We start from the raw sequence: 12,403 nt of genomic DNA on the forward strand, positions 1-12,403 counted from the left end.
TACGACCGTATGACCATAGGAAGCCAAACCACTTGTTCTTCGAATTATACAGCCTCATGATGTGAAACATCATTGGGCGTTATTTCCATTTCTCAGTGGCATCCTTCTGTCCCGTCTTGAGCCGGTCTATACACGCTAGACCATTATGAGTGCCCAATAGAGATAAATATTGGTACGAGATTTTTGTAATATGAATAATTTCACGGACCAGGAACAAAGATCGTGCGGTAGTTTATCTAGATTGGAGGTTGGCAATTCAAAAACAGGTGCAGTGTGTATGCACCGTGTAGCTTACGAGTTTCAGTAATCCATCCCGAGTGTCGTCCTCAAATTTCGTGATGAGCTCTCTGAAGTTGGGGATCCAGAACACGAAGTCGGAGTCCTTGTAGCACTGTGTAGTAGGCGGGCGAGACTCGTGAACATCACGTACGCTCGCTTCTGCTCCCTGAATAGTAGTTTGAATTGATTGATTGGTTTTCTTGGACTATCTTGCTCGCCATCAGCGTTGGCGACATTGGCCAATGCAGGTATGATAGATGTACTTGGGAACAACTTTTGCATATCATCATCACCATGTCTCGCTGGCCGGACAAAATTTGCGCTCCTGGGCGAACCCAGGACAGGATCCGGACGAAATCAGCCAGAATCCATCCGGACAAGTTTGGGCCTCCGCCAACCTGGGGTCCTGGCGAGGCCAGTCATCATGGTCATGAAGTACAAATTGGTAAATTAGTAATACTATGAAGTGACGCACGGTAATTCCCGGCGGAGCCTTGAGCTCGCCGACCTCCACATGCAACTTGTCTGCCATGTGTGGTGCCAATTGCCGTCCGGGGTCCACCCAACGACGGCTGGGCCTCATACGGGCTTTATATACGCCTGCGCTAATAGATTCAACGTGACACACACTCTGCTCACCTTACAGACTATACTTGAAGTTCTATGATCATGAGACTTCGACAATCAATCACTGTCTATGCGGGAAGGTGACAGTCTATGATAGTTAAAGTTCCCACATCGCAAGTTGTATCTCGCTGTACATAAAACTTTCAGAGAGATCCTTCTTTTGGATATGTTGTCGGAGTCCCCCGTGAGATATAGCTGACCCAAATAGCGCGGAATAATTTAGAGCAACTTGCGTTGCGGTTCTCTCAAACTCAGTCTCGAGCCCTTGTACATGATAGCACGCTACCCCTCCAAAGACTGATGTCGGATACCATCTACGTATAGAATCTATAGATTTTTTTCTGTATCCTCGAAATTTTCACTTGCCCAGCAAACCGTCAACCCATAATGCTATCGAGAAGAAGCTGGGCTACTCTACTGCGGCGACGGCGGCTTCTTAGCACACGAAGCTCGTTAACATCGCTGCATACCAGTACGCCTGACACATCTACAAGACTACTGCCCTCGCGTCCTTCTCGAGAAGCGCGTATTCGGGCCCTACACACGGCGACTTCAAACTCAAACTCAATTCCAGATACTTATGATGGTTTGTAGTGTGCTATCAGGTTGTATGTTTCAGCTTACCTTCTCTGCAGTATGCATTATCGGTGGAGGACATGCAGGCTGCGAAGCGGCGACAGGCGCTGCCCGTACAGGCGCACGAACAGTACTGCTAACCCAGCGGATCGATACTGTGGGCGAGCTCTCATGTAATCCCTCTATTGGTGGTGTTGGAAAGGGTACACTAGTGAGGGAAGTCGATGCTCTAGATGGCCTTATGGGAAGGATCGCAGGTACGTTACTTGCGGATGGGCGTAACTTCAAATACCTGAGACTTGACATACAGATAAAGCTGGGATACAGTTCCGCATGCTCAATGCTTCGAAGGGTGCAGCTGTTTGGGTGAGTAATGGTGGATGATGCTCGTCTTGTCTGACTACATTTGAGAAACAGGGCCCTAGAGCGCAGGTGGACCGTAAAATCTACAAGCGCCATATGCAAGACATCATTTTTAGCTACACAAACCTGGACGTGCGTGCTGCAAGCGTGTTTGACCTCGTATTTGACAACAGTCCCTGCGAATCCACTTCCTCGTCAACGTGGGGGACCGTGACGGGCGTCCGCCTAGGTGCGTGCGCTATGCCTGCACATAATAAAAGTCCTCACTGGTCTATTTTTCTAGAGACAGGAGATATCATCAGGTGTTCCAGGGTCGTTATCTGCACTGGGACCTTTCTCAGCGGTGAAATTCACATTGGTATGTTGAATTGTCTTTCACTCTTTATACCTCCACGATTAATTCCATGGTAGGGATGCGTCGTATACCTGCAGGACGTATCGGAGAGGCACCCTCGACAGGTCTTTCTGCATCCCTCAACGCAGCAGGTTTTAAACTTGGACGCCTGCAAACTGGCACGCCTGCAAGGCTAGATAAGCATAGCATTGACTTCAGCCGGATGGAACGGCAAGATGGAGATGAAAAACCTCAGCCGTTTTCATTTGTTCATCGGGAAGTAGACCATGCTGTAAGTTTTCGATGTTCATGAACTAGATGTGATAAACGACTTTGCTATAGAACAACCAAATTCCGTGTTTTCAAACTCACACCACACTGGAAACGCATCAGCTCATCAAGGAAAGTATGCATCTCAGTGTACATATACAGGAGACCAAGAAAGGTTTCTAGCTCTTAGTTGTTCTCTACTGTTCTGCTACCCTGGCATCACAGGTCCGCGATACTGCCCCTCACTAGAAGCCAAAATTACCCGCTTTGGACACAAGGGCAGTCATACCATCTGGCTTGAGCCAGAGGGATATGATTCAGGTGTGCTCTAGCGTCGAATGCAAACTGCACATCCTAATATTCTGTGTAGACCTGATATATCCCAACGGGTTGTCATGTTCAATGCCCGAGGAGCTTCAAGAACCAATGATGAGAACAATACCAGGTCTTGAACAAGTCAAGATGCTGCGGCCGGCATATGGTGTTGAATATGATCATGTCGATCCCCGTGAGCTGACCTGTAAGTTGCACACGAATGTGACCTCGTGCCCAACTCATGGTCTCTCAAGCGACATTGGAAACAAAACGCATCAAGGTGACTCTCGTGTCTGCACCTTGTATTGTCGCCTAATAGGCAACTTGCAGGGTCTTTACCTCGCTGGCCAGATAAACGGCACAACGGGTTACGAAGAAGCTGCCGCGCAAGGTTGCCTTGCAGGAATTAATGCAGGTCTTTCAGCCCAAGGCCGTCCCCCAATGTTGCTCACCCGAGCGGATGGATTCCTGGGAGTGATGGTAGATGATCTGATAGGCAAAGGAGCGGAGGAACCATGTACGAGTGACTTCTGATTTATCCACTTATGATGCGAGGCTAATTTTGGTCATTTATGGAGACCGGATGTTCACTTCTCGTTCGGAATACCGGATGACGCTGAGGAGTGACAACGCTGACATGCGGCTGACTGAGATTGGTACACCCCGCAGACCCCATTCTGATTTTTCTTACGAACTAATGGTCTGTTGATATAGGGCATTCTGCTGGAATTGTCTCTCCTGATAGATGGTTAGCCTTTTTGAGCGACCGAGATGCTATACAGCGAGGCACTGAGCTCCTCACAAACGTTGTGCTCAGCCCGCAGGTGAGGGCCGTCTCGACGTTGTCTGAATTATTTCATTTATCTTGGCTCAGGGTTGGGGGAGATACGGATTTGATATTCGACGAGATGGCATCATGAGGAGGTTCGTGGTTACGTCTCTATGATGTAACTCCCGCTGGAATTCCGCAATAGTGCGTACGACATGCTGATGATTCCAGGTATAACCGCCGCCGATCTCGTACGTTCCGGAGCTGTTCCAGGTCTTGATTTTGTGGAACCTCATATTCGAGCACGAATCGACATCGAAGGTGAACTCTCTTGCCGTTCTTTATTTCAACATGTGAATGAACTCTGAAATAGCATCCTACGCTCCTCACCTCCCACGACAACTGGCAGACCTTGCATTATTCCATGCCGATGAGTCCCTGCAACTGGATCCTGATATGGACTACTCCAAAGTGCAAGGATTGAGCGAGGAGGTGAGGGAGCGCTTACAGAGGATCAGGCCCACGACTTTGGTGAGCTCTTTGTTTTGACGATGTAGTGCGGTGCTTGATTGATCACGCGCTAGGGTGCCGCAAAACGCATGGAAGGCATGACTCCGACTTCTGCGATCTACCTGCTGAAGCACGCCAAGAGGACATGGCGAGCAACTGGCGCACTAGAACCTATCAGTGAAGAGCAAGTTGAAGCGGTACATTTGGCTGATCACCGGCCTCTTGCGAAGGCTGCAAGTGCATGACTGTCTTCACGGAGCATCGTCATTTACTGTCAGCAATGATATATAATCACCACTCATCATCTTCGTCTTCTGTTTGCACCAGGGTGTCTTATATCATATACGTTTGAAAAGTACTGCATATGACAAGCTCCATTGTAAAGAAGGATTTCCATGACGACTATCCTCATTCATCTATGGTCTGATTCACAATTCCCTGGCCCCACTAATTAATCAACAAAAACAGATAACCGGCCCGTGCTCCAGGCAATGCTGCTCATAGCTCGACTGTAATACAGTTTCTCCTGAGAATCTGAGTGCATGCCGTGCATTTGGATTCCGGAAAGCTCTACTACTGTCGCGGGCGAAAAATCGAACCATGGACACAAAGAGATCTTAACTGTGATTCTCCGGGAGACAGACATGGCGTGGACGCACTAGAGCTCCATTATCCCTCGGCCGCAGAATGTAGTAGCTACTTCAGGCTATCTTCAGGTCCGCTGATCATGACGTTGCCTCAGCCAAGGTCGCCTTCCCCCTCAACAAGCACCTCGCGAAAATCAACGCAACAGACTCATCGCTGTGTCCAGCATGCGAGAAACGTGGCTGCGGAACTCCTTCTTGCAGCATGTCCTCAGAAACTGTCAACGAACGCCCTGAACCGCTGTATTTCCATCTGTGTGATCTCGTGCGTCACGGTAATCAACGTTACCGATGATAGCATAACGCATCCTTGGCGCCAGGCTGTTCGCCCCTTCTAGTTAGGACAATGTATCCTTCGGATGCACGGACTCTGCGTTCCACCGCACGCCAACATTCCATTCATGCGTCATCTCCAATCTACCGTGCCCGTTTCCAGGATAATGAAGTAAGACCAATTAAACTCGCAATTAAACAGTGCTACACCACAAAGCTTCGCCAAATGTCTCCGTGCTCCATCAAGTAATAAATGCTGTGAACATAGGGTAGTGAATGCATAGTATACAATATGATGAATCACCGTGGCTTGTAATAATCTGAGTAACAAAGAAAGCAAGCAAAGCATTGACAATGCAAATTATGTCGGTAGGCTCGAAAGGTCCTCCGGAAAGCATGAGAGGCTCCTCATGATTAGATTGTTCCTCGTTCTAGAGCACGTTTCCAACAACGGCATAACAGTCTACACAAAGAGTCCCATCGCTGCGATTGGGAAAAGCCTCAATCGTTGTTCAACGTAGTATTAGTCATCAAAAGCTTACTTCTGAACACTCTCCACGCAGCACGTTCTGCAGATAGGTCGACCACATCCAGGAACAAGAAGAGCTCCATCGTCTGGGCCGAAAAGCGTGCCTCGATATTTCGAAGGATGGTCTACATCGACGTCATCCTTGTCTGAAGGCTTCTTCCGCTTGCCGGAAGATGGAGAGAGGAGTATATTACAGTTCATGGTAGAGATATTTAGGCTCAATGCGGCTCGTTTGGGAGATCCGGAAGGCGACGGTGATGGCGACCCTGACAGAGAGGGACAGCGTGTTAATGCCGGCGTTGGCGGGAACGAGGATTGTCGTAACATCGAGGAGCATGTGCGAGAACATACAGCACATACAGCTGATCCACACCTGAAAGTTTATCAGGTTTGAGAGATGAACAATTAGGGAAAAGGTGTCCACCCACCTTGCACAAGTTACGCCTGCCCCTGCACCTGCACCAGACCTCATCGATGCAGATAACACACGGTGGCATGAAGAGCATGACAAAGTCGAGGTTTTGTGTACGTTTGGTGTTGTAGATTGGTCTGCCTTCGAGGGACACGAGCCTGTGTCGTGGCGCGTGGACGATTGAATATAGCTGAGTTTTCTTTTCTTGAACGCATGTTTCCTGCTCGAAGGTACGGAAGATGTGAGGGACAATTGTGGGGTTGGCGCACGCATCAATGCTATCGAGGCTCTCAAGCGGCACACAGGCTCGATGTAGTGTCGGTCAAAGGGCAAACCTGACCGCAGCGTTGTCCAATTTAAAGTAGTTTGAAAGCTTTGATTTTGGAAACACGTGACCATGACTTGGACGTGAGGTAATTTGCAACTTCTCGGCGATAGCTAATATTCTTAGGCGACTTAATGAAGTGGGGTAACCTTGGGTAGCTGCATCTCGCAAATATTGTTTGACGGTGCGATGGCAGTACAGCAGCATTGTGCCATATGTTGAAGACCTCCTAACAGCGGATATTCCAAAGGACCAAGATGCATGATCATATTGAGTGCGAGGCCTGTCTACAACTGTTGGATCAACCAAACGTCCCTTCATCGATGCAATCCTGGTACATATAAGCACCATCAGGAGACCAGTGACGTATTTCCTACTCAATTGGAAGCTACCCATGAAGGTGTACGTGAAATAATCAAGGAGTTCAGATGAGAAAACGTGGATAAGTGTCAGATTTCGAGAGTAAGGTATAAGATAAAAGCGTCCAAGTCATGACAATCCGGCGTGTCCAACCACGAAGCAGTTCGTGATCGTATGGTACGCCCTGCTCACACCGGATTGAACCTCTGAAGCATGTCGCTAGCTACACCTCTCAACTCCTTCACAGCAACAACTGCCCTCAGGCTCACCCTGCTCTGGACATTGCCACTCCGGTCTTTCGACAACATAATCCACACCTCCGATAAGCATCTTGAGATCAAATTTTGAAGCAATCTGCATGTACTTCTTTGTGCCGTCAGTAAGGATAGGAAGGAACTTCTCGAAACAGCGTGTGTTATCTTAATTTATAGAGGAAACATCCATCCATGCCATGCGTATCACGCCCCACCACTGCTTCTCTGTGATAGAATCGAGCGATGCGAGTGACGATGTTTTAGGTGCGGTTCGGAGGAGGATACTAGAGAGGTAAAAGGCATGCGGGCCAGACGATCTGCAGCACACTGGAATCATGCCAATAAATTGATTATACGGTGCTCCACAAACAAATGGGGATTGCCAATTGGAATTGCTCGCAAGAGCAAAAATCAGCTCGAGATAGCACAAGTCACGGTGATAATCGAAGAAGCAGTCAGGACCATCATTGGCGGGAGTTGCGCCTGATCGTGGACAAACTGCGGTCAGGAGAACTTGGTGAGAACTATGTCCACATCACTAACGGCATCGATGGTGGCCAAAATTTCCCGGGAACTGTGAGCAGCGTGACGTAAACGAGGAGGCATGCTACTGTCCATGCATGCGATGAGGCTCTCGATGAACATATGCTGTTTAGCGGAGCTGCAGCTCACTCTCATGCTACCGAGGAGAAAAAGGATGTCACCTGCTATTTCGTGGTCGTTGGAATAAACGTTGCCGAGGTAGTCCACCAGCCAGTCAAAGTCCTCTGATGAGTAGGAATGGCTTCGCCACGAAATTTGATGCTGCCACAACCAGGCAGGGCCAGGGTCCCATCGGGATTGATCGGCATCGACGGCGAACCTGAAGCGCTGTACTTTTCGCAGCGCTGCCGATCATTTTGTTCCGATGACCTCGCTCGTGAATAAATCTTCCTGCACATGTCCAGGTTCCACATCATCTGGAGTGAAGGTGGATGAGATAGACCGACCTGGAGCATGCGACAGATGACGTCGGTGAGATCCGATACTCGGCGTCGAACTGTTGTCCCGTCTTTGTCAGGATGCCCACGGAACTGTCTGGAACTGCGCCTAAAGAGACTCAGCAAGTTGATGCAGAGCAGCACTACACGATCTGTTCATTAAACATAGCAGAAGAAGCATCGACGAATCAACTTTCATCAATCCGAACGATGTCCTTGTCAAACCGAACGCCGACCATGACGCATGCAAGAAGAGTATAGTTTGCTATGATTTGAGGCGACGGAGGGGATAGAAATGATAGTCTTGATATCACTGTTACGGCGAATGCTGATCCATTTTCATCCACTCTCCTTGTAACAAAGTGGTATGGAAGAACATGAGACAGCCACTCGGAGACAGAGTCGGGACAAGCCCCCAACTATGAAGAAGACCACTGGTATGTTTTATCTCTCGAAGTCGTGGCAAAAATGCTGTCCTCAGCTGTCCTCATCTATTAAACACGTCAAAGTGTCCTCTTCTCTGGCCAAGGAATTCACGCAGGGTAGGAAATGCCTCAAAAGCACGTCCATAGTATAGATGACAAAGAGCCACTGTACATGCGGACGCCATCTCCTTCGCTGACGGTACGGTTCGGTCCTGAATGACCAAGCAGCTTGTGTAAATATCATACAGCTGATGCAGTTGTCTGAAACGTCAAGATCCAGGGGCCATTCGACCTGCGGAACAAAGCTAGCAGCGGCGAGAAATACTTCAGGATCCGTGGATGTCTCGAGTAGCCACTTGATGCTAGGTGCTTCAAGAGAGCTGGCGGGTGTGTCTAGCAGCCTGAGCTTAAGGCACTGATTTTTGGGTACAATGTCCAGGTTCTGGTCGAGTGATTGTGCTTCGGAGTCCACAACCTTTGTCTGAGAACGCAGAACGAAACAACGCAACCAGCGCAGACAGTTACGAAGGACGCAGAATAATAGCCGACGATAGCGCTCAGCAAATTAGTGGACCGCACGCAGAGAGTCTGGAGTGAAATAAGCTAACAGCGGAGAAAAGACCAGACTGATCGAAGATCAATTCCAACACAAGGTAAATGTGAACATGCGAAACTTACAAAAACTAACACAATGTCCATTTCGCTTGTGTATCGCTCAAGGAACTCGTCGTTGTGTTCCTCGGCGACTCTTTTGTATGTCGCCCAGAAACGAGAGCGGTTGTCCTTGCTACCCTTGAGGGCAATTGTTGAGATCTGGAGAACATCCAGTACTTGCTTCATAACATTCACTCTGGGGAATATCGTCAGCTGTGATCGCTTGGTTGATTTGGCCGCTCACATTTCACTTGTCCTTGGCTCGTCCTCCTCAACTACGACCTTTTGCGCCTCACTGAGACAATATGAGCATGTTCGACATTCCTCCCCGCTTCATCGTCGTCAAATGGGGCACCGAGATTCCAGGAATTTGTAGCTTACTCCTTAGCGGATCCTTTTCCGGAGGAGACTGCCCGTTAAGGTGGGCGCTCTGACCATGAGGGCTGTCTATGCTACCCTCTTTTGATACCCTTCGGCTATGTTTCGAAGTGGTTGATGCCCTTGACTTGAGTACGATGTAACCTAAGAGCTTTAGGGATGAAATTAAGGATCGGGAAGAGTGGTGGTACAGAACCAGCCAGGCGGTTGCAAGTTATGACCATGACGAACACGTGTTGACACTGAGGATGTTCGTGAAGCTCCCTGAGTTGTAGCGGAAATGGACAGCTTCACATAGTCTGCAAGTACCGGCGCTTGCGTTAAGCGCTGGAGCTTAGCTTGTCGCAGGAAGCTGCGAACAATTAGTGCGGTTGTGTGGCTAGGTGCACTATAACCGGCTGGAATGTCGAAGTCTCCGCTACAGCGTCTCCAGTGTAGATCGTGGAATGGGAAGCCGCGCTGGTACCGCAGGCTTCTGGCTTGCGTGGATGACAATACAGGAACCCTTGGTGATGATGTAGATGGAGGCAGCTGTGGCAATATGACTGTGTCGGTAGAGGAACGGCATGTCGTATGGTAATACCCTGGGGCGATGGGAGCAGAGACGGACGGGAGTTCCAGGACTCAGTTTATGGAGTAGGGGGTGATACACACTAAGGGGTGTACTGGGAGATTGTCCATGAGTTATCAGCGCCAGTGGAAAAGCGAGAACAAGCTGCGGAATAATTTTGCTATCTACTCGGAGAAGCCAGGATCGCGTAGTATGGGATGAGGGTGCTGCCGGCCCAAGTTGAACTCGAAGGGAGGAGACAGAGTAAGTCCTAGACTCCTGGATCACCATATGATGGGTGTTTGTAGAACTTTTTATCGACAACGCGCCAGCTAATAGATATCGAGGCTCGTTTGAAAAACGGAACTGGTGCTGAATTTATCTGCCGTTGTCAACGTCGATCGACGAGCCCATCTTCTTCGGAAGCACCACACGACAGCAACACGACAGTATAAGTTAGTCCAGGCTACCATAGGGTGGCCATCAATTATGTACTACCCAATTAGCCTTCTCCAGTAGTCAGACCTTGATAGAAGGAAGATACTGGACGGTTATGCCGACCTGCTCAAATGGCCGCCTCGGAGAAGCAGTGGGAATATTACAAGTGAAATGTGTCAGTGCTGACATGGACACGTTGACGTGCTATTACTAATGTTCAGCGCGGTCAATATGATATGACATAGAAACGGACCAGACGGGCGTGATGCATTGATGATCCGGTCGTGACCACAGATAACTCGGGCACCCAAGCACATGTGACAGGTTCAGGGTCAAGGTGGAACAGCCGTCTTATATGCAGACCCGAGTCTTTGCATCCTCCAGTGGTCACGTCCGACGTCTGGAACAAGTCTTTCCACTGGCAGGAAGTCACCGAATTTATTTTCTTATGTAATACGCCGCACCGCAGTGAGACGCGTAGTATTAAATTTGGACTCATCGTGATCGTATAGATCGCATCATTAACTTGAACGATGTCAGGCGGAGGACAATCTCTTGGAGGAAACCAAAACAGCGAGCCTCTACCTGCTGGATGGGGCCGGCCATCTGCACCTCGTGTGGGTCGGGTTGGAGACTGGAGTGGGACTAACGACTCTGGCAGGAACTCCTCATCCTCATCTCGGTGCGCTTCCAGCACCATTATCTTTGACAATTATCTAAACACCAAATGTTAACAGAGGTGGATTTGGAAGTCTTTCGAATCTTCCCACATCTGGTGGTCCCAGGATGCCAGGAGGACCACAGGACGACGACGACGACGCCGATGAGAACAAAGAGGGTGAGAACTGGTTTGCAGGTGGCGAGCGGAGGTGTGTAGAAGCTTGATACTTGCCTAATAGAACTTGAGCTTACCACCTGGGTAGTGGCATTTCAGTGCAGAACCCTAACTCTGCCGGTGCTCGTCCTGGTGGGCGCCTCGTGAGAGATATCTTGAGGCAGGCTGCGGAGTACGTCGTTCAGTGCCTACATCATTTTTTTAATCCTGACTAAGACTCCCGTGTTTCGAAGGGGTGGGATGGCACCTCCACCTGATGCCCGCAGAGCAGCTGGACCTTTCAGTGGCGGCGGGCATACACTTGGAAGTGACGAAGTGGAGAGCTCGTACGTCCCGGATCCGACTGCGGAAGATGGTGAGTTTTACTATCGCTTGCTGTTCTAGTGGTTGTTACCTATGACTGACCTGGCGGTACTATATATAAAGACGAAGGTGACATCGTTGTCCGGCACCTGCACCTTTGGAGAGACGGGTTCAGCCTCGAGGATGGACCACTGATGCGATATGACGAACCCGGTAACCAAGAGCTTTTGAGATCCATCCAGCAAGGGTATGTTAAATTCTGTCATCATGATATTTCCGTTCTCATTCTTTACAGTACTGCGCCCATATCCTTCATGGACGTCACACCTGGGCAACGTGTCAACCTCAACGTGGCAACCCGGCTTAGCGAGGAATATGTGCCCCCCAAGAGGGGAAACTTTTCAGGATCTGGACAGAGGCTTGGTGCACCAATTCCTGCTGTTACTACCTCTGGTGCAGCACCTTTAATGCCAGGATCATTTCCGTCTGGCAGCAGCAGTGCTGTTGGTGCCAGTGACAGTGTCGAGAGGCACAGTATTAACACCCGCTTTGAGGTCGACCAGAGGCAGCCTACTACGAGTGTGCAGATTCGTCTGGCAGATGGCACGCGTATGCCGTGCAGGATGAACCTCACACATACCGTTGGTGATCTTCGCTCGTTCATCAATGCGTACGTTGTGTTTAGCCCTTGGAAACTTGCCAGAGACACTCAATATTTTCTCATAGTTCTCGTCCCGAGAATCTGTCACGCTCGTACACGATTGGAACGACATTCCCTAATCGTACCTTGGAAGATGACACTCAAACAATCGAGGGTGCTGGACTAGCTAACAGTGTTGTTGTTCAACGGTGGGTTTGAAGTGAAAAGTAGCTAGCCGGGGATGAGATAGATGTATTCATTAGCATTGTAAAATTAGGACGTTCACAGAAAGTTAAACAAAAGTTGGATTCCGATACCTTGCAGTTCTTGGTCTTAAGAAAGTCCGAAACGGATGGTGTT

General features: G+C 49.2%; 5 protein-coding genes across 5 annotated transcripts; 2 read left to right on the forward strand and 3 right to left on the reverse strand.

Moving 5' to 3' along the window:
• Positions 1-1,145: 1,145 nt before the first annotated feature.
• On the forward strand, positions 1,146-4,433 carry DFJ58DRAFT_814453 (glucose inhibited division protein A-domain-containing protein). Its single transcript, XM_041391650.1, has 17 exons — positions 1,146-1,492; positions 1,542-1,739; positions 1,793-1,848; positions 1,900-2,074; positions 2,129-2,203; positions 2,257-2,471; positions 2,522-2,624; positions 2,675-2,770; positions 2,820-2,969; positions 3,019-3,044; positions 3,095-3,281; positions 3,343-3,420; positions 3,479-3,588; positions 3,639-3,688; positions 3,739-3,854; positions 3,907-4,064; positions 4,118-4,433. The coding sequence occupies exons 1-17, from the start codon at positions 1,294-1,296 to the stop codon at positions 4,286-4,288; spliced, it is 2,163 nt and encodes a 720-aa protein (XP_041238059.1). The 5' UTR covers positions 1,146-1,293; the 3' UTR covers positions 4,289-4,433.
• Positions 4,434-5,050: 617 nt separating this feature from the next.
• Positions 5,051-6,273, reverse strand: DFJ58DRAFT_814456 (uncharacterized protein). The gene is made up of 3 exons (XM_041391651.1): positions 5,918-6,273; positions 5,503-5,862; positions 5,051-5,443 (listed from the first exon to the last, which is right to left on the reverse strand). The coding sequence occupies exons 1-3, from the start codon at positions 6,172-6,174 to the stop codon at positions 5,392-5,394; spliced, it is 669 nt and encodes a 222-aa protein (XP_041238060.1). The 5' UTR covers positions 6,175-6,273; the 3' UTR covers positions 5,051-5,391.
• DFJ58DRAFT_132661 (uncharacterized protein) lies at positions 5,060-5,523 on the reverse strand. Its single transcript, XM_041378799.1, has 2 exons — positions 5,503-5,523; positions 5,060-5,443 (listed from the first exon to the last, which is right to left on the reverse strand). The coding sequence occupies exon 2, from the start codon at positions 5,307-5,309 to the stop codon at positions 5,094-5,096; it is 216 nt and encodes a 71-aa protein (XP_041238061.1). The 5' UTR covers positions 5,310-5,443; positions 5,503-5,523; the 3' UTR covers positions 5,060-5,093.
• Positions 6,274-8,920: 2,647 nt separating the features above from the next.
• On the reverse strand, positions 8,921-9,088 carry DFJ58DRAFT_626677 (uncharacterized protein; the record flags this gene model as incomplete). The annotated part of the gene is made up of 1 exon (XM_041381123.1): positions 8,921-9,088. A coding segment is annotated over one exon (168 nt), but the record flags the coding sequence as incomplete, so codon positions are not given.
• A 1,710-nt stretch (positions 9,089-10,798) lies between these two features.
• Positions 10,799-12,262, forward strand: DFJ58DRAFT_718766 (uncharacterized protein; the record flags this gene model as incomplete). Its single annotated transcript, XM_041384523.1, has 7 exons — positions 10,799-10,947; positions 11,003-11,134; positions 11,189-11,272; positions 11,334-11,455; positions 11,527-11,650; positions 11,699-12,073; positions 12,130-12,262. The coding sequence occupies 7 exons, from the start codon at positions 10,799-10,801 to the stop codon at positions 12,260-12,262; spliced, it is 1,119 nt and encodes a 372-aa protein (XP_041238063.1).
• Between the last annotated feature and the right edge of the window lie 141 nt (positions 12,263-12,403).

The sequence above is a fragment of the Suillus subalutaceus genome (assembly GCF_016647625.1).
Source record: "Suillus subalutaceus strain FC151 chromosome Unknown DFJ58scaffold_160, whole genome shotgun sequence".
In the NCBI taxonomy this organism is placed as follows: Eukaryota; Fungi; Basidiomycota; class Agaricomycetes; order Boletales; family Suillaceae; genus Suillus; species Suillus subalutaceus.

Excerpts from the sequence above, each read along its gene's own strand:
- DFJ58DRAFT_814453 (XM_041391650.1), top strand. The coding sequence starts at position 1,294 with ATGCTATCGAGAAGAAGCTGGGCTACTCTACTGCGGCGACGGCGGCTT. Across the intron at positions 2,771-2,819 it reads GCCAGAGGGATATGATTCAG|ACCTGATATATCCCAACGGG; the intron begins GTGTGCTCTAGC and ends TATTCTGTGTAG. Across the intron at positions 3,282-3,342 it reads CAAAGGAGCGGAGGAACCAT|ACCGGATGTTCACTTCTCGT; the intron begins GTACGAGTGACT and ends TCATTTATGGAG.
- DFJ58DRAFT_132661 (XM_041378799.1), bottom strand. The coding sequence starts at position 5,309 with ATGCTTTGCTTGCTTTCTTTGTTACTCAGATTATTACAAGCCACGGTG.
- DFJ58DRAFT_814456 (XM_041391651.1), bottom strand. The coding sequence starts at position 6,174 with ATGCGTGCGCCAACCCCACAATTGTCCCTCACATCTTCCGTACCTTCG. Across the intron at positions 5,863-5,917 it reads GCAGGCGTAACTTGTGCAAG|GTGTGGATCAGCTGTATGTG; the intron begins GTGGGTGGACAC and ends ATAAACTTTCAG. Across the intron at positions 5,444-5,502 it reads TGCGTGGAGAGTGTTCAGAA|CGATGGGACTCTTTGTGTAG; the intron begins GTAAGCTTTTGA and ends TCCCAATCGCAG.